We start from the raw sequence: 26,336 nt of genomic DNA on the forward strand, positions 1-26,336 counted from the left end.
TGGGGTTCCCCATACTTCGAACTGAAACTCAAAAAAATTTTTTTCATCAAACCCATACGTGTGGGGTATCTATGGATAGGTCTTCAAAAATGATATTAGGGTTTCTAATATCATTTTTTTCTAAACTGAATAGTTTGCGCGAGAGACACTTCCAAAGTGGTAAAATGTGTGTCCCCCCCCCCTGTAACTTCTAAAATAAGAGAATGATAAAACTAAAAAAAATATATGATGTACATTACCATGTAAACTTCCACCGAAAATTGGTTTGAACGAGATCTAGTAAGTAGTTTTTTTTTTATACGTCTTAAATCGCCTAAATACGGAACCCTTCATGGGCGAGTCCGACTCGCACTTGGCCGCTTTTATTTATCGTTTTCACCCAATGCTAGTGTACAGCCTACCTAATAGTACAATGCTACACTTATATGTAGATGCAACAAAGTCGAATTAAATAAATTAACCCTGATAGATTGGCTTCACATTGTCTATTAACGTGTACTTATATTATAAATAAAGCCGGCATATAGCTTACGTTCGGGTGATGTGGCGTCGGGCTTTTTATCAATGATACTCGTTCCGCTTGTTCAATCCTCAACTTAATGGGTTGATTGTTAGCTTAGACTCGTAGTTACGAGCAGCAACAAATCATTCAGTTAGATGCGGGTCACTTACCCACTTACTCAATAAAGTGAACGGAGATGCAGGATACAAGTATGTACCTATTAATCTTTGTTTTTATTCTAGGCTAACTTATATTGTTTAATTCTTAAATAACTTATAAAAGTGGTGGTATATTATTAAGTAGGAATTTATTTCCGTAATTTAAGTATAATTATTAAATCATTATTTAATTATAAAATAAAAGGCTTTTATTTACAAACAAGATATATACAGTGGTATTACTAAAATAAATTATAAATATCTACTGAATAATACATTTGTCAAAATCTGGCATGACAAGTTTAAAAGTTATTCACGGCGAGGGGAACGAACTTGACAACTTTGAAAAGTGGAACATTAGTCCTCGTAAGTTGTCGATAGTTACTCTCAGTACGTGAGTTAGTGGTCTAAACTTTAATCTGTCTGTCTAACTATTACTAGTTTGCTACTAGTAATAGTATAAAGTGTAACTAATGCCGCGCCCTTCATAATTCATAACCGTCAAACTTATAATACTTATTTCATTTGTCTTTAAAGTATACCTACTCATGGACAAATTTAGAGGAACGCAAAAAAAAAGGTTAATTACAGGTTAAAAGTTTAATAATATCAAAATTAGTAGTTAAGTGGAATGTATGCTGGGGTCCAATACATTCCACGACTCTTCTCTTTCCGAACAGACTCTTAAGCTTTAATTTTTTGACACGTCACGAATGAACCAAATGTGGTTTCAGTAATCGATATTAAAACTGAATTTAATAAATTACCCGATTAGCCGTGCAAATCCGAAACGTTTGCATGTATGTAAATATTACAAGTCAATAGGGATGTCACTCGAATTGACAGATTGGGGCTAAAGGTCTGTGCGGCAAAGTATAGCGGAACGAGTGGGGGCGGATGGCCTCGGCGGGGCGGGAGGGTAGCCGGCCGCTGAACCTCGCCAGTCGAAATCAATACAGCTGCTCTCCCCGCTCGTCTGGAGCCCGTTGCCATAGCTACGCGGGCAGATAAACGCCGCACCCCCCGGCGCCGGGAGCACACCACGCGCCTCTCGCCTCCCCCCTGCCCCTCGCGGTGCTTTGTCCGAACTCGAATACAGTTCCCATACACTTAGAGCCCTTTATTTCCTATCATCTATAGGTAAACAACTATTTTGTGTATTTTTGCATAATTTTTGCGTATTTTCTTGAATTACTCTTAAACTGTGTATCATAAAATTATCAAAAAAAAATTGAGATTTTCACAATGAGCTCTTTCATTTGATATATAACACGATATAGTTTGAAAAACTTTATTTTTTAATTTTCTCATTTACCCCCCAAAAGTGGCCTCCATATTTAAAATTCATTTGTTTACGTTACATGTCCGTCTTTGGGTCACAAACTTACATATATTGTGTACCAAATTTCAACTTAATTGGTCCAGTAGTTTCGGAGAAAATAGGCTGTGACAGACGGACAGACAGACGTACGAGTGATCCTATAAGGGATCAGTTTTTCCTTTTGAGGTACGGAACCCTAAAATATGACGGCGAGTTGGCCGTGGGTGGACGTCACCGTTGTTGAGATAGGGTGGCTATTGGGGTGTAATTTGGACGCTTTGTTTGACGCTGGCGAAGCGTAAGTTGAAACTCCACACCTATTTATTATGCTCCGAGGGACTTGTTTAACACTGGACACCCATACAAACTTCACCCTTTTTGAAACGGAATTATGATTTGACATAAAATTAGGTTAAGATTATTACTGTTCCATATTCTTGCAATAACTACTTACTGCCACAACTAGACCTAAGTGGCCTAGTGCCAAATGTGTATATTTATGCATTTATGCTAGTAGTCAAACATTCCAAAAGCCATGAAAAAAGCTTGCAAGTAACATAAGGCCCTAAACCGATTCACACGATGAAAAAAAAAAATTCTACTTATTTTCACAAACTGATGTTTATCACTACATGAGGCATATCATGGTCGCCTTTCGACCGATAATGACCAGACAAAGCGTTTGTTTGTTGTACTAATTACCTTTGTCAGAAACTAAACATCATGTCGTTATCGCGCGCGATAAGCATGACCACCGTTCCATTTAATACACCACAAGCAAGAGAATCGCAGTTCCCAATTTTGACTTTGTTTAGTTGTGACTTAAATTCAGTTACAAGTTGACATAAACTTTTAAGACCTTTAGACAAAGCTATATTGTGGAAGAGACGGATATTTCCCGTGTGCATGCCTTCTGTTAAAAAATACTTCTGCGCTGCTTCGATCGAATCCGGAATTCTGCGAATGACTGTTTTTCTTTTAAGAGTATAGATACTTAAACCTATAACACGTTTCAAGAGTACGCCGTTCAGCATGATCTGCATGATCCTATTGCTATTGCTATCACAGTACGTGGTATCTTATTTAGAGAGGTTGAATTTTAATGACATATGTCGAGTTTTAACCTTACAGGTTAATGATATTTATGGAATTGCTCACAATCATGGCTTTCCATTCAAACTTAAGTTTTGTTTCTAGATCTAGACTAGTTTTAGTTAGGTACACGACCCTGTGATGTAATTAATTTTTTTCGATAAAGTAGTGTATCTACTAATGTACAATTACAATACATATAGTCTTCTGCAAGTTACTTTGTATAATAATAGTATAAATGTCCAGTCATAATATATTTTTTCAAACAACACTAATGTTGTTGTTGTCGGTTCTTAGTATCAAGAGTAGAGTCCTATCAAGCTGGCTATTCTTAGAATATGTCGTGCTGTAAACGCGCAAAGCTTATCGTACCGTACGCACTCTATAAACAAATAACCTTTATTTGTAAATAGCGTTGCGACGGACGAGTGGAGTGTTATAGCACCATTCTTTAACCATACATTTTGAATGTTTGTTTCAGAACGTGGATCACAAGGCGAAGTTCCGTTCCAAAAAGGGGCAACTGCCGTTCGTGGAGTTGAATGGTGAAGAGATTGCCGACAGCACTTTCATCATCAAAGATCTTTCTGAGAAATTCAACAAGGATCTCGATGCGGGTACGCACTGCCTTATCATTACCTCATTACTTATTTATACCGCACATGTAGAGTTGCAAAGGCTCCTGTTACAATGTTATTTGATAACCCTTGCATTCATGAGTCGCCCAGTAATGTATACTTAAAATTTAATACTTATACGTACGTTCAGGAAAAAATGCTTTTAATACCATCTAGCTAGGGTCATCGTACCTTGCGTGTGCAAGGTTCTTGTCATATAAAATTCGGGATCGAGAGCCCCGGCGACCTAGAATCCTAGATTTATCAGGCACGACGCGCATGTGCATTTCGGAGCGCATCGTAAGTGACTCGCAGCAACTGACCTATTTGCTTTATACACAGCGCTGACGCCGGAGCAGCGGGTGCTGTCGCACGCCATGATCTCCATGATCGAGAACCACCTGTCGTGGGTGCTGCTGTGGTGGCGCGCCAAGTACCCCGACAGCGTCATCAAGGGCTACCAGATCAACCTGCAGAATGCGCTCAACACCCGCCTGCCGAACCCCATCCTTAACTTCTGCTACAAGTTCACGTCTGGCCGCAAGGTAACTTTATCATCAATTCTTACAGTTGCATACCTACAGAAGAAATACCGATCTAATTTTCACTATTACAATACAAATCCTCTTTATTGCACAACCTCAATAAAACATTTACAGAGACACACATACATGAAGACAGGCATTATTGTCATTATAATGTGCTGTTCCAATTTATCCGAGTGTATTAAAGTTATTAGAAAAGTTTAGCAAGTACATATTTCGGTTAATTATTTCATATTTTATAAATCGTATCGGTTTATATATAAGTACATAAAGTTTTATGAGATCTTAAATATATTTCCAGGGTATGAAAAAGGCGAAGGCCCACGGCATCGGCGTACACAGCCAGGAGGAGATCATCGAGTTTGGCAAGAACGACCTGCGCGTGCTGTCCGACCTTCTGTCCGACAGGCCTTTCTTCTTCGGCGACGAACCCACCCTGGTGCGTGACAACTCGGCTTACTTTATACTATCAACCGATACCTACAGCCGTACACTACTTCATATGACCTTTCTTGAAGTAAAATGTTGCACAGTCATTTTCAAGTATCGTAGCATTAGAATGGGACTAAGTAACTAGTTTAAGTGTTAATAATTACTTACTGACCCAGGAAATCTTCAACGACACCGCTTAGTCAACCAAAATACTCGTAATGCGAGACCTACGAACATAAGGGATTATTCCCACTAGTTACGTTCGACCAAGTGGTTACCCACAGAGGTATTTTTTATTAGTATTGAATACTAACAAAATTTTGGTGGTTTAGTAATTAGTAGCTTTATTAAAATTGTCTACTCTCGTTAAACAACGTCAATTGTTTAAAAGACTCTTATCTCCCATGACTGTGCTCGAAAAATGTTTCGATAGGGCGGCTATCACGGCCTTCCTGCAAAATACTTCGCTCTCGAAGTATCATGTAATTAATTGACACATACAGCATCCACCAATGAAACAGTAATATTACAATCTCAAACCAGTGTGTATAGCAAACGGTTAAGTAGTCAAACCGACTTGTATTGACCAAACTTGATTATATTATTTTAAAGCTATTTGCTCATTCGGAATGCGGATTCCCCCGAGAAGAATGAGCAAGAAACTCTGTATAAGGGGTTGATCTTTTCAATTTTTTATAACTTTGTATAAACACACATTAATCAACATTAACATAGATAACACCTCAGAGCATTCATATATTCTATGGAGAACACAATATAAATTGTATCTACCCAAATATCATAAACCCTCCATGATGCGTCCAAGAACCACACATTATGACCACCATAAAAATATACTGTTTTGTTAGAACAAATTTCTTATCTGTAACAATGTTATTATTGCTAAATAATAACATCGATTTCGATAATATTATGCATTCAAATTTCGAACATCTTTGAAAAACAAAGAAATTTGATTTGACCTCTATTCTAATATCAGTCGAGATGACGTTTAGTTCGAAATGAATTGTTAATTTTCAAACAAATTTGACAAATGTCGCACGTAAGTAAGATATCGAACGATATGATAGTTGGGGCCGACTCTAGTTTGTCTCTGAATTAAAAAAAAACTATGACAGCTGCCAGAAAACTTTTCAATACTGCCATTACAGGTTAAAATTTGTTTTGTTGCATAAAATTGTTCAATTTGTTGAATTTAAACCATAAAATGAGCGATCAAGGTGATATAGATATTTCGGCGACGCCTCCTGATATCCGTGACAAAGCAACTAACGTTATAAATGACTTATTACCAGCTAAGTCAAGGAAACAATACAAAGGAACATACTTCTGTCCGAGCTGGGCAAGTGAATTATAATAATTGCACCATCCAAACTGTAGGTAAATAATTATTATTCTTCTAAATCAATTTCTTCATTTTCGCATTTGTTTTCTGTTTTATTTTACTAATAATTATTGTTAGTGGCCCTGAACAACACCGCGATGCCGGTCATAATATGCGGCTCCTGAATGCATCATGAAGGCTTATGATATGTGGGTAGATAAAGTAGTGTATGTAACTGTACATAATTAGGCATTAAAACACTCGTGTGATCCTTTTAAGAAACGAACGAAGTGAGTAAACCCACACTCGTGTTTAATGCCCTTCATTATGTACAGTCACATAAACTACTATTAAAGCCGCTGCCTCAGCGCTTTATCTTTTTACCACGCTGCCACAGCGCATCGACATTTTATATTTGTACAGCGCTGCCACAGCGCATCGACATATGTTTTACTTTAGCGCTGCCACAGCGCAAAATGTCTTTTCTTTAACGCTGCCACAGCGTACCATTTTTTTTATCAACGCTGCCACAGCGTCCAACTATTTTTATTCACGCTGCGACAGCGTATAACTTTTTATTTTCTAACGTTGCCTCAGCGTTTATTAAATAGGCTATCAAACTTTTTATTTTCTAACGCTGCCTCAGCGTTTATTAAATAGGCTATCATGACCTGTGCATTTTCTTTTGCTTCTCGATTCCACAATCGTAAACGGTCTTTAGGTACAATTTGAATCATTTTCTTTTGTATGTTCTCTTGACCTTGTACCTATCTTTTGGTAAACGTTTTCAATCGAAAATGATTCCTTATTTATAACGTGGATCTAGCTTGCTTAATCGAGTTCGTTATTATTGACACGGACAATGTCATCTTCCCTTAATTTTAAATTGTTTCTTCGAGTTCTGTTTAATCGTAATTTGGTTTCGAAGTCTCTCTCTCCAGGAGTATTTCGTAACTGATGTAAATCAACATTTATTCGTCGTATCGCAGGTAAATCTTCTGACCTTATTCCTGTCAGTAATGTAATTCCATAGGTGTACAACCTAATACTTTTTTTTGTTCAGTCGTATTAAGTGTTAGGTAACTGAATTTTCCAAATAACGCTCGACCATTCTGACCCTCGCTTAACTTCGCAAGCAAGGAAGTTCACGTTTGTTAAATGCACTCTAATCTACGCATAATCTGTCACTTGAGTCCTTTTTCTTCACTGATATGACTGAAGGCGACGCGTAGAGAGAGGTAGATTCTCAGATTATAATGTTTTGTAAGAGTTCTTTAATAATACTCTGAACATAAGTCGTTTTGAAGACGACATACGATACGGATGGTAAACAATCGGTTCTTGTGCCGTAGATCTGATGTTCATGGCGGCAGTTTTTATTTCATGAATGTTATTGTTAGTCGCAATAAGACCAGAGTGCTTATTTAAAAGTTCTCGTAGCTTTGACTGTGCTTTGTTCGGCGCTTGACTCACGGTTTTATTTATCACATCGTCCATATTATAAACATTTTCATGAGTCGGGTACTGCTGTCGCCTTATAATTCGAGTACCTTTACGAGTTGTTATGAAAATGATATCATCAGAAGTTATTGCATCTATTTCAACTATTGCGTAATATCGGATATCTTGAGTCTTTGTGAAACTCAATTTCTAAAGCAATGTGTTCAGATTCTAAGATTGTGGTAATCTTTTCAGTAGTGGTTAGTAATATAAATATCGGACAGACCATTCAAATAAACTACTGCAGGCTAACGATGAACTCCATTTCTTATTAATTATCACTGTAGTTGTAGTACATACCTTTCTTTTATCAGTAGAACAGTTAATCTACTTCGACTTCTTATTTTGCTCAAATCTATTTTTGGTCCAACACTTGTCATGTGTATGGCCGATTTTATGACAAAATGAGCACTTCATATTTTTTTCTTCACTCGTTGAAGGGCTGCTCTCGGAATGTTTATTGAATGGCACGTTCCGTATTCTTGCATGGCACGTTTTAAGTGCCCAAGACGGTTGCAGCGGTGACATCGTATTGGTTCCGGGGATGACAACTTTTTTTCTTCGCCGTCTCGGTATCGTCATCGGTAGTTGAAGTGGTAGATATACTCGCCGTACTATGTATTGGCACGTATCGTGCGAGTCTTTCAAATAGTTTACTTAATGTATCAGCATTGCTGGCTATTGACTTAGCATGAGGATCGGTTATACCTCCGGTGATGAGCTCCACAATTTCAGATTCACTGAAATTTATTCTTAACTGTTTGAGGATGCGATGTTTTTTTTGCGGCATACATTGACACTGTTAAAAAATTTTTGCTTGACATATTTGCAGCTATTTTGAAATCTCTGCAAATCTCTACATTTTGGAAAGGTAATTTGTAGGTCTTCTCGCAATGTAAGCCAATTTCGCACAGCCGGTGTCCATTCAGTGTAGAGGTCTTTTGCTGGTCCGCTTAAGAACGGCACGCACCTCGCTATGGTCTCAACATCATCCCATTTGTATTTTATAGCTAAGGCATCGACCTCAGCACACCACTCGGCTGCTTCAATAGCCCCAACAGATGGATCAAATGTTGGCAAAGCTATAGCCTTACTGGTACTTTTATCACCCTTAAATATGTCTGTTTCACTCTCACTTCAACTCACTTCTCACTCGTTCAAAGACACGGACCAATCACGGCACGGGATTGACTCGAAGATGGAGTAAAACTACCGTATAAGTGGCAGAGGGGGTAGCGTTACTATGCTCAGTCTAGAGGATGTCTTGTCTGTGGCGTGCACTAAGGCCGCTCCTATACGTTTGCATTTGTTTGACATGCACGCCGCACGCCCCGCCCCGCTGCACGCTCAACATGAGCGTCCACTCAGGCCTTACACAGTTTACACGCTTGCGTACCCCGTTCGCACTGATACTATATGATATATTACAGATTTATACAGCTGCCAAATCGAAGGCTAAAATACAAAAATGAGCTACCCGCGCCTAAATTACAAATATATAGGAAAAGCCCTCTTTATGCAGCAGCTAAATGCTACAATCATATTCCAGACTTTATAAAGGCAGAGGCAAAAAGATTGAAATGGTTCCTTGCGAGAAAAGTATATTATTCTAGTAATGATTTCTTCGCAGATAGCTTTAATATGTAATTTATTCGTTCTATTTATATAATTTAATACGATGCTACTTTTTGTGCTTTATTGCATGACATATGTAAATATTATAAATCTTAGTTTAAGGAAATGTTTGTCATACCCTTTTAGGGTCCATGAGGTACTTACTTGTATAAATGTTGTAACATCTCTTGTTGTAACCGTGGTGCAATAAATAAATGATTGATTGATATATGATTATTACCCTCGCCAGCTGGACGTGGTCGCGTTCTCCAACCTCGCTCAACTGAACTTCATAGACAAGGAGGTCGCCCACCCGCTGCGCGACGCGATCAACGACAGCTTCCCGAACCTGGTGGGGCTCGTGTCGCGCATCAAGGAGCGCGCCTTCCACGACTGGGACGACATCTGTACCACGCTCGACCTCAACGCGCACCTACCCAAGCCCGTCAAGGACATCAAGGAGACCAAGGAAGGCACCGGGCCCGCAGAGAAACAGCCGCTCCCTGATGAACCTGAAAAGGGCAAGGTACGTTACAATAGCAGATTGTCAACCAAGGGATGAAAGGCACTCGTTTCAGTCGAGGTAGTTGGCGCTCGAACGCAATGAGAGCGCAAACAGTCCGAGACTGAAATGGTTTTTTTATTTTTATTTATTGAATAATAACAAGTTACATGCATGTTAATATTACAAGACCCATCGTGGGCAAAACCTTAAGGAGGTTTGTGTGCCGATGGGGAGTTCAAGAAAAAGAAATCATGATACATAATTTTATTATACCTATCTTATAATAACTAAAATTATTGGTGCCTTTCACCCGAGTTAATCTCACTAAAAAAATTTAAAGGCTGGTGATAGGAACCACTAAAAAGCATAAGTATTTGTCGTTTTACTCTAAAATAAACAAATATTAATCTTTATATTTTTATCAAGCATAATGTACATATTATTATCGACGTACGTGACATTCGAAAACACACTCAAACGGCATACCGATTCTCACGCTATTAATTCCTAGTCAAAACTGTTGTTAAACTAGTACATACGGCAACTATCCTCTCTAGTGGAAAGTAGTTAGGTATGTGTATTATAATTATTTATTATGTTTTTTACCTTAACAATTTTTTTTAACACAATTCGCCTCCCTATATAACAATATAGGTACCCGTCTATTATTTAACGGTAACAAACACAAAAGACACATTATTGTAATCTCTGCTTACATTGTTATTGAAACTTAAGTGTATCGGCCTTACTAAACAAGTGTAGGTATCTTGGATTCTAGGAACGCACCGTATCCGTACATTGAGTACCTATCAAATGACGCGGTACTTGATACACCTCTATCCCAGGCTATTTCGTTGCGCACGCGGCAGTTCTGTTGCGTTTTTGTTTTATGGTTACGTTCACAACAAAGTAACTCGTAACCTGCTATTCTAATTAACCCCTCGAACACCACGTCTATAGTTTGCGGCGCGTTATCCGGAATGCACGAAGGTTGATATTGGGCTGTAGCCGCGCGCGTCAGTGACGTGGTTGCCAGTGAAAGGGTTAATTTGGTAAACAATATACATTTTCTCAAAAATGGACGGCAAAGTCCACGTTGCCGGTTAAAAAATTGGTCGCGAAGTGCGTAGTTTATGGTCAGTCGAAAATTAAAAAGTTAAAAACATTGCAGTCTCTATTTCGGGACTGCAATGTTGCATACAAATTCCATTATTTGTTGTGGTCCAAACTTTTTAAAAGTTGAAATGGCCATATCAAATGAAGGCATAGGTCCATTAAACAGCCAAACAGATGATCAGTACTTATTATTATAATGTTGGTACCGCGGCTATTTAGGTGTCTCAAATAGGTTGGCGTATTTTCAGCAGAAAAATACACTTCTATTTTTTTTAAAGGCGGCAAAGCAAATCTTTTTAATGGTTTTACTTTTTTTTGTGAAAATTAGAACGTTGATTCTGTAAAATATTTCTATTTCTTGCACCATTTTTGAGAAAAGCACTATATATGACTCGGCTGGAAGGCTACTTGCTGGATTCGGATTCAATTAAACTGACTCCCAAGGTCGTCCGTTTCAAAACGAATCCTCAGCCAGCAAGTAGCTACTTCCGAACCTCGACAATACTATACTGGATCAACCAAATCTTGTCAGTAGTAAAAGGCGGCAAATTTGAAAAATCGCGGGTTAGCAACACTGTGTTCGAATAATTCCAAAATCGCGTGTCATCTGTGTGTTGTCTGTAGAATGTGGATCGTGAATGACAGCCATCGTCTTATTGTTTACATTCTGAATCGTTTATATTTCAAGAGAAATTTCTGCTGTCACCATTAAATACCAAGACTATACATGACCTCAAGCAAAGCTAAGGTGCCTACAATGTACAATCATGCTCGTTGACGGTAAACATTACTAAAATTTGAGGTTATGATAATTCAATCGAACTGACGTATGAAGGGCGGAAAAATAAACACGTTTTGGTTCGATGTACATTGCTGCTTTTCTTAGCGCAATTCTACTCTTTAAGTGTTACATGGTGTTACCCTACTTTAATTTGCAGTACATTGCTACTGACAAGATTTGCTTGACGCACTTTATATACAACATTGTTATTGTTGTAGGGCGACGAGAAGGAGAAGGAGGTAGAGAAGGAGGCCGAAGAGAAGAAAGAGACGGAAGATAAATAAGTAAATGGCGACCACACCAGTTGAATATACACTAGAGTCAGACTCGGCATACATCCTGTATATTGTAAGCGTGTAAATCCATTTGTCTTTCCCGTTTTTTCGTTGACGAGGACGCCCGTGCGCCTATCGATATAGTGTGCTTTTAATGTTTCATCGACATTATGTGTTCGCTCGATGTCGTGTCGTGTAGGTAATCTCGAACATATGGGTGGATCAACAATTTCTTGTTGTTATTCTGTCCGGTCAGCCAAGAGACAATAGTAGCATAGTTTGTTAGAAGACATTGTACACCACCTTCTTCTGACGCGCTTGGTAGACGACCCTCAATGGAAAGGGTTTATAATGATCACTAAAAAGCGTGTTTGGTGAATTTAAATGCCTAAAAATCCGGTTTTAAAGAGTGACCCAGGAGAACGTAACCATGGCAACGAGTGACGAGAAAAGTTGATTCACCCATATACTATCTGTCCTGTCTAAGATTCTAAAAGCTCTTTTTATTGTGACTGACATCTTTTGTAATTATTATTAAATTGTATTTCTATTAGTTTCATATGTCAATAGGAAATTGGCTAAAGTAAGCTCTAAGATTGTAATATTGATATGATTGTTTAGGTACTTACAGGATTAGATAATCTTTTTATTCAGATAAATTATCTATGTAATAAGGGATACGTACGTAAATAATATTAATACTCATACTCCATGAAATGTTTTGTAAGTATCCATGAAACCGTAAAGTAATTGATCTGGCATAGACTAGTAGCCGGAGAGCTAGCCACGGCAATAGGTATGCAATTTATAGAGCAACGAAATCCCTCTAGTTAGTATGCCATACTATCATTATTAATTAATCCGGGCGCCTGGCAGCTGTCTAGCGGTGGGTGTGGGAGTGGATGGGCAACAAAGTGGTTGTAAAATCAATTGAAGATGTGCAATTTATAGAGCTCTGTGTTTGGTGTGATATAATAACTAATTATGTATTTGATTCAAATATAACAATGCCAGGCGTTTTATTTGGGGGTAGTGCCAGGTGATAAAAATCGATAAAAATACACAATTACTTGTGCGCCTGTAGGAAGATCACGAGCAAATTGCACCTGACTCACAATGTATGCGTAAAGCAATTGTGAGTACTTCCTGCAGGCGCACAAAGTGATTGTGTATTTTCATCACCTGGCACTACTTTTCCCCCAAATAAAACGCCTGGCATTGTTATATTTTAATTAAATACATAATTAGCTATTATATCACACCAAACACAGAGCTGTATAAATTGCACACCTTCAATTGATTTTACAACCACTTTGTTGCCCATCCACTCCCACACCCACCTCTAGACAGCTGCCAGGCGCCCGGATTAATTAATAATGATAGTATGGCATACTAACTAGAGGGATTTCGTTGCTCTATAAATTGCATACCTATTTACGTGGCTAGCTCTTAGACCATAGGTTATTGAGGAAATCTGTCGCCCTTGCTGGCGCCGCCGCGCGCTCCGGCTCTCGTCTCGTAGTGTCCGTCTAGTTGTAGCACAAACAATACTCAATCCACCTATCACACAACATCCACACATATAAGTATTTCGTTGTCATCTCTCATTCATTATGCATTTCAAATATTTTAAATAAGCTACAATGTTTAGTCTAGAAATATTGATACCAAAAATTGGCTGATGTTTAGTAGTTAATTGGGTAGTATTATCAAATTATAAAGTACGGCTCGTCGATTAGAAATGAGCTGATAAATAATTAGACTGTTTTGAGATTCTTGTACTTCATCAGTTTATACAAATAAAAATTTACAATTTACAAATTTTTGATAAACGAAAAAGCCTGGAAGACTGTTTTTCATGTTATTATGTAATTCATAGTCCATAAAGTTTTTGATATTGTATTAATTGTTAAGATTAAGAACGAATGTGTACTCAAATTTTAATATTTACGAATTAGAATCCGTTGTTTGATAAGAATAATTTGTTAAGCGTACGAGTCGGCCGTGTGCTAGGCACAGGGCGCGAGGCCGGCTCTCGCACCACATTCCACCGCATTCGTTTGGACATGCATCACACTAGATGCTGGCTATCAGCACCACACCAGCTCCTGTCTCCTAAAATGGCCGGTTTGATTTCGCACATTACTTAGGTCTTATTTCCAAGGTTTCGTTATTGTAGTAACCACTGAAACAGGCTTAAGACAGGCGTGGCTCACTCCGCGATTTCGTCGCGTCGCTACAAGTACATGCGGCCCACACCAATTTTGGTGTCTAGCCATAGTAGATGCCGCGCACCGCTACGGAACGGACGCCTGTTCGCGCTTGCGCCACCTAGCGGTCATATCTGTCGTAATAGAAGCGTTTTATTAGAGAGTGAATCTTCTGTACCTAGTACTATTATTTATTCTGTGCTTAAGATCACGTTTCTTACCGCCCAAGAACGACGCCTTCATTAGAGAATACACTAGAACGATTAATCGCCTTGCAAGTTTTGAGATATGTAACATATTCGATACATGTCATCTGGTTGCAAAAAAATACCGGGCTGATAGTCATTGTGGAAACTTGTGGGCTTTTAGTCGAAGTAGGATGAAAACTTGTACCAACTTCCATATGATTTCCTTGAATGCTGTTTATCTCGGTACTACATTATTCATGTTAGTGTAATAAATGATACCTACTTGTAAGTCTGTAGTAGGTCTGAAGATATTTTATATATCACTTATAAATAAAGATAGGATTATAATGATTAAATAAGCATAACCAAATACGGTTTACGTTAGATTAGGAGGGAAGAGCGAGTTGGTGAAAAATGAAAATAATTCGTTGAATCACTCGTGAATTCTATAATAGTTAACTCTGTATAACAATAAGGTCAAAATTTTGTTTGACGTAATGTTTTGATTTTACAATTCTTGGGGAATGGTTGACTACGTCCCTCCCGACAACTGCTGACCATCACTGCCATTAGACTCACAATAAATATAAGGTTTAATATAAGAAGATTTAATGGTTTAGGAAACGATTGTTATTCATAAGATATGTACCTACTCGTTGGAAGAGGTTTTTTGATCAAACGCATCCCGAATAAATTATCAATAAACAATATCAAATCGGCTAAATTAAAAAATGTAGAAGTTAGTGAGGCTTGTGTAAACGAGCCGATAGTGGAGCCTGTTTCAGTGTGACACGAGAACTGGAAAGAGGTATGCAGGATGCTGTAACTCATGCTAACCATCACAGCACATCCTCAGATCGCATCGCGTGTATAATATGGGGCGAGTCCAGCTGGGCCGCTGTCATTAGTGGGTGTAAGGCCTGAGTGGACGCTCGAGTTGGGCGCGCAGCGGGGCGGGGCGTGCGGCGTGCATGTTAAACAAATGCAAGCGTATAGGAGCGGCCTTAGTGCACGCTACTCAAATCCCTTGGGAGCTCAACGCCACGCTGCACGCCCCGCCGAACGCTCCGCTTCGAGCGTCCACTCAGGCCTTACACTGGGAGTGACGTCGCGAGGCGTTAAGTGCGGGCTGTCTATTTTAAATATTTATAACGAGAGATTTTACTCAACATCACTTTTAGGTGTCAGGAAGCAGATTATGGTCGTTTTCGATGTAGGTACCTATAATAATGTAATGATAATTTTAATGAACATGACATACTTTGACTTTTATTTGTGTTGTTGTAAGTTAGTACTATTATTACAAAGTAATTATAATTACCATACAATAGTGATAAGATTTTCAGGCATGTTTATATTATTATAGAATGTAGCAGACAATTTTGAACAATGAGTTGTAATATTCATATAGTTGTTTTTAATTCATATAATCATTCTTAATTCACTTAGCAATTGTGGTTTTCAATTATGGTGTCAATATTCTAATATTAAGTCATATTCAGCTAGTTTATAATGGTTCGCCATAAATGTGCCGACTAAGTAATACACAACTGAGCTTTCAGTGGACACAATGTTCTCATTAGGATTTCAGTGTTATATATTCTGTCGCCATTAAAGTATATATCTACCAAATCCTTACTGTGAGGTGCCTCGACTAGACTAGACCACTATACTAGGCCTAGTCGATATGCACTGAACGGTATGTTTTATTGCTACTCCTATTCAATATATTATTGCCAGAGCCTGGAATTCTCATAGCATTTTTGAGCTGTCTTAGGGACTTCTCGTTTATCGACTTACGATTAATACAGAATACAATATGTAATTAATTTCTATTTATAATTTCCTAACAGTTAGTATCCAAAGGTTATCTCGAAGAGATCGCTCATTCGCGATAAGACTGCATGTTGTTTACTTCTACTCGTAATCATAATTTACATATTGTATTCTGTATTTATCGATATACATATGTATAATCGGAAGTTGATAAACGAGAAGTCCCTATGACAGCTCAAAAATGCTACGAGAATTCCGTGCTCTGATTATTGCCGTAGGGTCGGTTACACCAAGCCAAGCCGTATGCACGTGTACATATTTGTTTTCTAAAATTTATTATACAAGAAGTTATCAATCGATAGTTACGTTTTTAATCAGTCTTTCGATTGTGGTTGGTGCAACCGGACCCTATTCCTCAGTTCATTCACTGCTTACCTAAGTTTATTTGCGCTACGTAACGCGTTGTAGCAAAGTTTTCCCGGTATGTATGAAAGTAACTTCATAGAGGTGTTAGGACAACGTATCGTAGTTTAACATCGAATGGGTTGTGGGGGTAACGCAAAAGATATATGAGATAAGTCTTAATAATAATAGATCTTGGACACGGCGCGGATAGTCCGCCGGTTCCTCTCTCTGCAGCCCTGACCACCGGCAGCTTGGGCCTTGCCCCGCTGCTGGCGGCACCCTAGGTTAGGTTTTTTATAATATGTTTATAAGTATTTTGTATTGTTTTTGTAAGTGTTTTTGTATTTTATTTTTATATCCATATTATAAAATAACCTAACTTAAGACCAAAAATAAATAAAGAGAAAATAATAATAAATAATAAAATTTCTTTATTTCAATAACAGTGAGCGTCAGGATGACAGGACCATGATGGCTATTTATAACGAGTGTTACTCCAAGATTTAGTACCTATTTAGTACTATTTGGTACCTGACATCAAATATTTAGTACCTCAATAGAAATCGAGAAATATTGAAAATAAAGTGGCCAGCCATTCTGACGTCAGGTTGACAGGACCAAGTCCAGTTCCCCTATTTGTAGACGTTATATCGAATCCATCTTTTGACAAAGATTTAGTACCTATTTAGTACCTCTCATAATTATTCTTCTTATATAATTTCGACTTAACTTAAAAAAGTTACAGCTAGAATAAACTTCGTATGTGCACAGTGGTGCAGCCAGTCAATGTGAACCGGGCCTAAAAGTTTGTTCAAAAGTTAATATTTTTTACTACAACATTTACTTTATGTTGTTTGGCCAATCCAAAATGAACCACGAGCGTAGTGAGTGGTTTGAAAGTGGAATCTTGAGCATTGCGAGGATTTCAAGGCATGAAGTTTAAACAATGTTTCTACCGAGTGACACACTACATTTTTGACCACACCAACTTGAGGGAAATACTCACTTAAAATTGGAAATCATCACTAAGAGAGGGGCAGAAGTAGGGGAGGCTGGGGACGTTGTAACAGAGTACGGTTGAAACAGAGATTCTTAGCTTATGGTCAGAGACCAGGGTAGGACAACTGCCCCACCTTGCCCCACCGTGGGTACGCCTATGGATCTGTCTGCCCCAGAGTAAAGTATCGCCTCCCTTTATTGAGCACACCGAGTTTTTTGGATACGAGCGCAGCCTACCCAGCAAGGTGGCTACGAAATTATTTGACGTCATTGATGGAGATGTCAACACCGAGGCTCCCAATACTCCCTGACATGGGATGAGTTGTGCCTTGAAAAATGAGGTTTTCTTAGCGGTAAACGCGCAAAATTGAGCCTTGGTGGGATTGAATTGGACTAAATTCTCCCGATCCCACACCGAAACTCTGGATACCTCAATACCTGACACAGGTTTTTCACGGCATTCTAGTATCACAGAACGAGATGTTGGCACGGCATGTGTTATACAGGTTGGTCCAAACCTTGCCGTCCAAAATTTTTTTTTAGATTCCTCATGCTGTGGGCTATCAAAATATGTATGTTAGCCGACTTTTCGTAGTTTTAGAATTATGATTTTTATTGTTATTACTTTTAACTTTTGTTGAGAAATTCCGGGGTGAAGCAATTATTTATTAAAAAAAAACTATTGAACTTTTTTGAATATTTCTTTTTGTAACATAATCCTTCACAAACGGCGCAGTTGCTAAATAAAAATCAGCATCCTCACTTGGCTGAGTTGGGAAAAAAAGACAAACTTTTACGTTCAAGCATGTCAAGCTTAGATGTTGCCCTTACCTAAATAAATAAAAAATACAAGCAATTTCAAAGACTTTTGGTTATTTTAGAAACTGCTAGACCCTACGTTTTTTTAAAAGGTCAAAAAACTGATACTTAATAGTCATAATTTGTCAGAGTCGCCGGCCAAAGGAACTGAGGTGGAAAGCTTCCAAATTAGTAATTCATTACAAAAATCCTCTTTTGTTATTTCTACTATTATTTTATGGGGTCACTTCCCCATCGCTATTTCATGTTATCAGTGCAAATACCACGAACAATTATTAGAAGGCATAAAAGCAACGCAAAGCTTCACCCCGGAATTTCTTAACAAAAGTTAAAAGTTAAACTCGAAAACTACTAAAAATCGGCTAACATACATGGGGTATATTCTGATAACCAACGACGAGCTAGGATTCTAAAAAATTTTTTTCACGTCAAGGTTTGGACCACCCTGTATACAGGGTGGCTAAAAAATAACTGCATTTCCGTTGCCAGGGAGGTTTTGGGATTATACTGACCAATTTTTACTTTGAGACCAACCCCTAAGTCGCGAAAAAAAAAATATGACTGTTTCCTACATTTTGGCTGGTCCATTTTCTATGGGAGGTATTTGGCCCATTTTGGCGCCCCCCCTTGGACGGCGCCCGGGGCACGTGCCCCCCCCAGCACCCCCCTAGTTACGCCACTGCTTGGAGTAACACTCGTTATAAATAGCCATCACGGTCCTGTCATCCTGACGGTCACCAATAACACAAGTAAAAGTTACATTTAAGGTAGGGAGGTACATACATCAATCTGATTTAGGTACCTACGTAAAGACTAATTTAGTTGCAAGGTTATACATTATATTATGAGATGAATGAGTCCTTTACTCCCCGTACTAGTTAAAACTGTATCACGGTGAAGTAAGATTCGTCACCCGCAAATATAATAATATTGCATAGAATTTATGTTAACAGTCATTACCAAAGTCTGAGAAAATAAGATTAGAATCGTATACATTTATGAGACGAACAAACAATATCAGCTGACGGTAACTTCCATTTCTTTCTAGCATGCCGGCTAAGGCGAGGTATGCCCGGGGAAAATTTTCAGATTCGTCAAATTACCCCATTTCACACACAAGCACAATTCACGCACACTACCTCACTTTACTGGGACAGGTCAGTGACCCAAGCTGTTTTTTTTTAAGATGCAGATGAGAGCATTTTGAGTTTAGTGTTAACCATTGGCCTTTTTAGAGGAACAGGAACTGTAAAAACGTTCCATTGAAAGAAGAAAGAGAAACAATACATTTTATCTTGCTTTCCTTGTCTGTTAATGTCAAACGTGACGTACTTAAATGTAAATAATCTAATTCATTTGATTGTTGTTGAGATGCGCATTGCGCATACTAAATAAACCGAATAAATACAGAAGTCTTCAGATGTAGGTAATACGTTATTTAGGTACCAACTGTATTCTGTCCGGCTTTCGATAAGGCGCAAAATCAATTCAATGACAATTTCAATGAACTCATATGTGTATTCCGATGATGTTATTACTATATAACTTACCTTAGCTTCAAATTGTATATAATTATTATTTCGTTATTAATACAGTCACCTGCAATAATATGTTACACAACGAAAGGCCTCAATAATATCTGACACGACCTTATTTGTAGAGCCATAAGAGCGTGTCACATATTCTTGCGGCCTTCAAAGAGATAGATATCTATATATATACCTTTGGGTTCAATTGGCGCAAAGGACAGTTTGACGAAAATGAGTTATGTATACATTTTTTTTTCAGAATTTCTAAGCGTTCTGCATAGTTAAAATTTCGATACCTCGAGAAAAGTTGCTTTTACGACCCAATTTTTTCACTATGAGCTTGCAAAAACAGCTTAGCTCAAGGGGCGTAAATGACCAGTTAGTTATAAATTATAAGTTCAAACATAGTATCGTAAAGGTTAACCGACTATGGTTTTGGCCGACTAGCCGACTAGTCGGCTAGTCGGCCAAATTCATAATCGTTACTTCCCGATAAAGATTATATATGTATGGCAACTGTAGTAGATTTATTTATTCAAGTTCGGATGCATTATATAAACATTTTTTTTGTCCTTGCGTCGTCGCGCTTTCAATATCAACTGAAAGATGTTCTGTGCTACTGCGACGATACACCTACATAATTACCTATACATGAATTTAATATGAACACAAGCTCATTTTGTAACCTAAATACGTATTTGAGTAAAATGGGCATGTAACATTTGATTAATATTGGCTTTTTATTTTATTTATGTCCTGCTTTCTATAATTAATAATAGACCGACTAATCGGCCTTTTTCGCCGACTAATTGCCGACTACAAATGTGGCCGGATAGTCGGCTTTCCCGACTAGTCGGTACATCCCTAGTTATTACCACTAAATAATAATACTGTTGTAAAGGACTTACAAGTCTTTTGTCGTCCTTTAAGCCCGTCATTTGTCATGATAATAAAATTTTCCATGTCGTATCGTCAAGATGGTCGTAAAGGACATATTTTCCTATTGATATTATTTTACTTGCCCTTTACGACCCGCCCTAAAAATGATTTAACCATAAGTATACGAGGTGAACCAGGTTGTAAAGGAATTTTCTAATATTTCTGTCGTTTACTACCACAAATCAGTTTCTTAACTCTAAATTTAAAACAAATAACATGGACGTAGCGGTGTATAATATCAAATAAGTCGTTTTCTGTGACCTTTATTACTATAATGTAATCTTTGCCCTTAAATTTGAAAGCATTTACGCTAAGAGTTTTTTCCGCAGTTATCTTTGATTATAATGATTATGGACGTAAAGGTCTATAATGCCAAATTAATAAATAGTTTTATGAGTCCTTTGTTACCAAAATATAATGTTTGCCATTCAAATGTTTTTCCCCCAACTATTATTGTTTTACTCGCAGTGTAATCTCTTATAGTCTTGCGACAGCATACTAGCCTGTGCATAATACACTCTGAACCTTTCCGGCTCGCATTTCTTGTTGGTTAGGAGAACGAAACATGTGTATCACCGACTGCCCATTGCGTCGCTTTCCTGATTCTCATCGGATACGCAGCTTGACTGGCGTAGGGTTATGTTATGACTGTTTATTATCCGTCTCTGAGCGGTGGAAGTTGTTGTTGTTTGTGCGTAACTTAATTATTTGTGTCATTGGTTGAGCTTGGCTACAATAACTAGTTGAAATAAAGAACAGTGCTTCGTTTCAAACACACTCACAAAGTTTGGAACGTATCAGGACGAACTGGTAATTAATACTTAATGACTAAAGACCGCATCGGTTTTAATTAATTCGTTTACTTAATTGTTTCACAATGAGTCCTGTTACATTTAAGGACCATAATACTGTACGAAGACATTGCTGTAGGACTGATGGGCGAGATAGAAAATTGTGAATAATTATTTCACGTTTTATCCATAGAGTCTGGCTACTGAAATATTACCTAAGGGACCTAAGAATATAAGTTAAATATACGTTGACGTACACTCAAAGTCAGGTCACATAATTTCTACACATATGTTAACACTTTCTCACCATATACCATTGTAACAAGTCGAAAAATTAAATGTAGTGTAAATAAGACCTAGCTCGATGATACCGTATTATTATTCCATCACCAAAAAATACATAAGTACTATGCCAAATTTGCTTAAATGCTAAGTATCAAAATATTTATAGAGCACCAACCTCCTAATTTGTTTACATTTGCTTACGACTTGTAAACATTGCAGTTTTTCGTCATACAACGCTACACGTCGACTTCGCACATTGTCGTAATTATTTACGAGCTTAAATAATAGTTTGCGGACCTCACTCAGTATAGACATTATTAATATTATTTAAAATAAACCCATTATAAACCCCAAACAATTTGAATGAATGACATAAATTGACAACTGACTTTTAGTTTTTTTTCTATCATAGGCAATTGGTGATACAACAATGAAATATCTCTCAACAAAGCTATCTCTCTTTTGGCTAGCCAGACTCTAGTAAATGTATGGAAAAAGTTTTTATTAATAATAATAATAATAAATTCATTTATTTCAGATAAGTGATCCATAATTACACAATAATCAAATTAATTAACAAAATTAGAATAAAAACAATATAAGTAGGTACATTAAAATTAAAATCAATAACAATAAGTAAAAAATATAATATTAAAAATTAAAACTAATAATACATAAAAACAGTCAGATAGACGCCCTGTGCAGCTTATCCCAGTGAAGCTGGAAAGGGCCGTCTAGGCGCTCTGCCACCGTTTGAAGGAGGCTATTCGGGCTGCCGCGCAGGCGCCTCACCAAGGACGCAACGCGCTTGCGCATTATGGCATGGAAGCCATTCGTACGTCTCTCGCAAAACATTCCCGATGCACTGCAATGGCGCGGCAGCCCCAACAGCATCCTAAAGCTATTATTATATTGGACGCGTAGGGCGCTGAGAGCCCGTTTAGTGTAGTTGATCCATAGGCTGCAGTTAATTTGTGGCTTAGTAGTTTTTAGTACATTACCGTAACTTGACCCCCTAGGAAACTATTGATACTGGATAGGAATGGAATCGATTGGCATCCAAAAATAGCATGTGAAAAATAAAAGTTTTCATTGTCATACAAATTGTCTGGGAAAAGTTTTCCTTGCTTTTTGGGATTTTTCTAGCCGGATTTTTTCTCTGATTGCATACAAGCTTTTGATTCTCAATAGGAATGGGATCGATTGGCATAAAAAAAGGTTTGTCAAAAATTTCCTTTTTCTCGCACCCTGTATGTTTTTTCCAAAATCTGTAAAGCCAATCTTCATTAATTTGAAATCGAAGGAAGGTCTTCTAAGACCGTTTTCTCGTAGCAACACGGGATCTGGTAGCTGCCCTCACTGACCTAAAAAGAAAATCCACCCTGTATAAGGCGGCTAGCATTAAGCACTGGGATATTTAGTTTACCGTCTTCATTAACATGACTACCGTGACTGGTAACTAATACACCCCGAATTTGGAATAAAATAGTCTGAGAATGTCACTTACGACCCCCTACTAAACAAGATACACAATTACCAAAAAATGTATGGGTGTAAAAGACATTCATAGTGTTTTTGACCAATTGTAAAGGACATTGAGTAACTTCTTTCGTATTTAATTCATACAATGACTGCTAATTCAGGGTAAAGTTACTAAAATTTTGAGTACTTTTCTAATACACATCAAAAATGTTGCTTCATAAACAACAAAAATATTATATAAATATCAACATAAAAAAAATCGCTGTTTTACGCGTCTTATGAAAACTAAAATTTTGCCCTTTACGCCAACTGAACCCAAAGCTATCGATACTATTCCAGGTGACTGTACCTAGCTAATAAGAAGAAATTGCATGCTTCTACAAGTGAACTGTACGCATCCAGAATTACTGTGCACCTATCCATCACTACATTTTTGCAAATAAACATTTCTATATCTTTATCAATAAGTAAAGTCCTGGCAGGGTGAAAATTGGTGGGTGGAAAATAGGTACTATTATCAAAATTTTAATGTAGGTAAATTGTATTTTATACATGTAGAAATGTAACCTACCTACTTACTTACTGTATATATTAGGATTGCACATAAATTTGATATACATATAGTAACGGCACCAGTCATGGGACATTTAAGAGGAAATTTTGAGTATTTGTGATATTTCCCTGATACATGTAAAAGTTCTACCGCTTAGCTTGTTAAAAGATGAATATCCTATCCTTCTTTCATGTTTCAGGCGTGTTGTATCAAAGATACTGCAGTTAGTTTCCACATAATTAATAAATTAAAAGTATGGTTTTTTTCTCCAGTCATGGACACCAAAGCTCCAGTAATGGAACCCCGGTAATGGACGTGGATCCAGTAATGGGCCCCCTATAATGGGCATACCCTATCAGCATAAGATATTGGAATAGGGAATAAGTTTTTGGCAAAAAACTAGTTATTAGTCATTTTTGTCACCCGATTGCATTGTCATCCGATTTGCATACGTATCCAAAATTTCAACTCAATCGGAAATCCGAAAGTGGCTCAAATGCCATTTCCAAGATTTGAACCACACTAACTAATACAGGATGGATTTTCTTTTTGGGTCAGTGAGGGCAGCTACCAGATCCCGTGCTGCTACGAGAAAACGGTCTTAGAAGACCTTCCCTCGATTTCAAATTAATGAAGATTGGCTTTTACAGATTTTGGAAAAAATATACAGGGTGCGAGGAAAAGGTAATTTTTGACAAACTTTTTTTTTGATGCCAATCGATCCCATTCCTATTGAGGATCAAAAGCTTGTATGGAACAAAAAAAAATTCCGGCTAGAAAAGCCACAAATCGAGGAAAACATTTCCCATACAATTTGTATGAAAATGAAAACTTATATTTTTCACATGCTATTTTTGTATGCCAATCGATTCCATTCCTATCCAGTATCAATAGTTTTTTTGGGGTCAATGGAAAAAGTTTTTATTCATTTGTGGCTTTTTAGTACATTATCGTAAGTTGACCCCAAAGAAACTATTGATACTAGATAAGAATGGAATCAATTGTCATAGAAAAATAGCATGTGAAAAATAAAAGTTTTGATTTTCATACAAATTGTATGGGAAAAGTTTTCCTCGATTTGTGGCTTTTCTAGCCGGAATTTTTTTTAGCCCCCTTCCAGCTTTTGATCCTCAATAGGAATGGGATCGATTGGCATCAAAAAAAAGATTGTCAAAAATTACCTTTTTCTCGCACCCTGTATGTTTTTTCCAAAATCTGTAAAAGCCAATCTTCATTAATTTGAAATCGAGGGAAGGTTTTCTAAGACCGTTTTCTCGTCGCAGCACGGGATCTGGTAGCTACCCTCACTGACCCAAAAAGAAAATCCACCCTGTATACAAACTAACAGGGCAAGTTAAATAAAATTTTGTAAAAACGATATTAATTTATCCGAAGTCCGAGAAGACCTCCTGACATAGTTCGTACGAGTAACTACATTATACTTCTGTATTGTTTAAACATGAAATTACGCCATGGCAAGCATCATTATGTAAATTATCCCATCATAGGAGGTATGCAGTTTTACAGCTCCTATAATGGGATTGGGCAAAATACTACTATTTTTTATACATCTCTAGAGTCACAACATAATGTGTTGTATACCTTATCTCATGGTAAATGCAATTAACAAAACGCATTCTAGTTTACACCAAGTAATAATTAATTACAATTTAATATATGAACTCACCTCTCTTAGCGAAGTTGTTAAGAATTCTTACTGGTTATTTTTTCCAGTGACACGACAACTTTTGGGTTGGCGCCAATTTCTTAAAAATTAACCGAAATTAATAAAAAGTCAAACTTAAACAGCTCTATGACTCTTATTTATGGTAAAATATTGCCAGTGTTTATAAACTACTTTTACATACTTATTTTAGAGGATTTGTGGTTTTATGTCCCATTACCGGTTCCACGTCCATTATAGGGTCCATTACGTTAGAATGTTGCACTATGCGGGGACTGATTTAGCTACGGTGTAAGCAGTATTACGGTACCGCTTTTTACACGACTGCCGAAACAAAAAGAGTGTATTGTTTTCAGCGTTCATGTTTGTATGTATTTATTACTAAAGTAAAAAGTAAACTAATCTGAAAAAAAATCTTAAAATTACGCAAACATTGTATATGCATTTACATATATAGATTATCTTATACCTTTAAATGATATTTGGGTGCTTTAGGATAATTATTCTATTTTGTTTTCAAATACTTAAGGTATATGGACAGGGGGTATGTCCTTGAACTACGTCCAAAAGAGAGGTATGGGTACTGTGAATATCATCACCTGCGTGGTAGGGCACAGCACAGCGGATGTCATTCCAGATCTAGAGCAGAGCTCAACCTTACAGTAAACCGCAGCTCAATAACACTAGACCCTACCCCACTCATAGTGTTATGTTCCTGCCGGTGAGTAAGGTGGCCAGTTATCAACGAGGGTACGGAGTGATAGGCTCGGCAACGCGCATGTAACAACTCTGGGAGTTGCAGGCGTCCATAGGCTGCGGAGACTGCTTACCATCAGACGTATGCTTGTTTGTCATCGACGTGGTATAAAAATT

The 26,336-nt window shown here is 37.6% G+C and overlaps 1 protein-coding gene across 1 annotated transcript in view; it reads left to right on the forward strand.

Annotated features, from left to right (window-relative positions):
* The window catches only part of LOC134661467 (failed axon connections), a 34,273-nt gene extending 22,265 nt beyond the window's left edge, over positions 1-12,008 (forward strand). Inside the window, exons 2-6 of the mRNA XM_063517578.1 lie at positions 3,555-3,690; positions 4,033-4,235; positions 4,537-4,674; positions 9,377-9,652; positions 11,747-12,008. Of these exons, the coding sequence (XP_063373648.1) occupies positions 3,555-3,690; positions 4,033-4,235; positions 4,537-4,674; positions 9,377-9,652; positions 11,747-11,812 (819 nt within the window). The 3' untranslated portion in view covers positions 11,813-12,008. The remainder of the gene's footprint in view (positions 1-3,554; positions 3,691-4,032; positions 4,236-4,536; positions 4,675-9,376; positions 9,653-11,746) is intronic.
* Positions 12,009-26,336: the final 14,328 nt, after the last annotated feature.

Source organism: Cydia amplana, chromosome Z (genome assembly GCF_948474715.1).
Source record: "Cydia amplana chromosome Z, ilCydAmpl1.1, whole genome shotgun sequence".
Taxonomy (NCBI): domain Eukaryota; kingdom Metazoa; phylum Arthropoda; class Insecta; order Lepidoptera; family Tortricidae; genus Cydia; species Cydia amplana.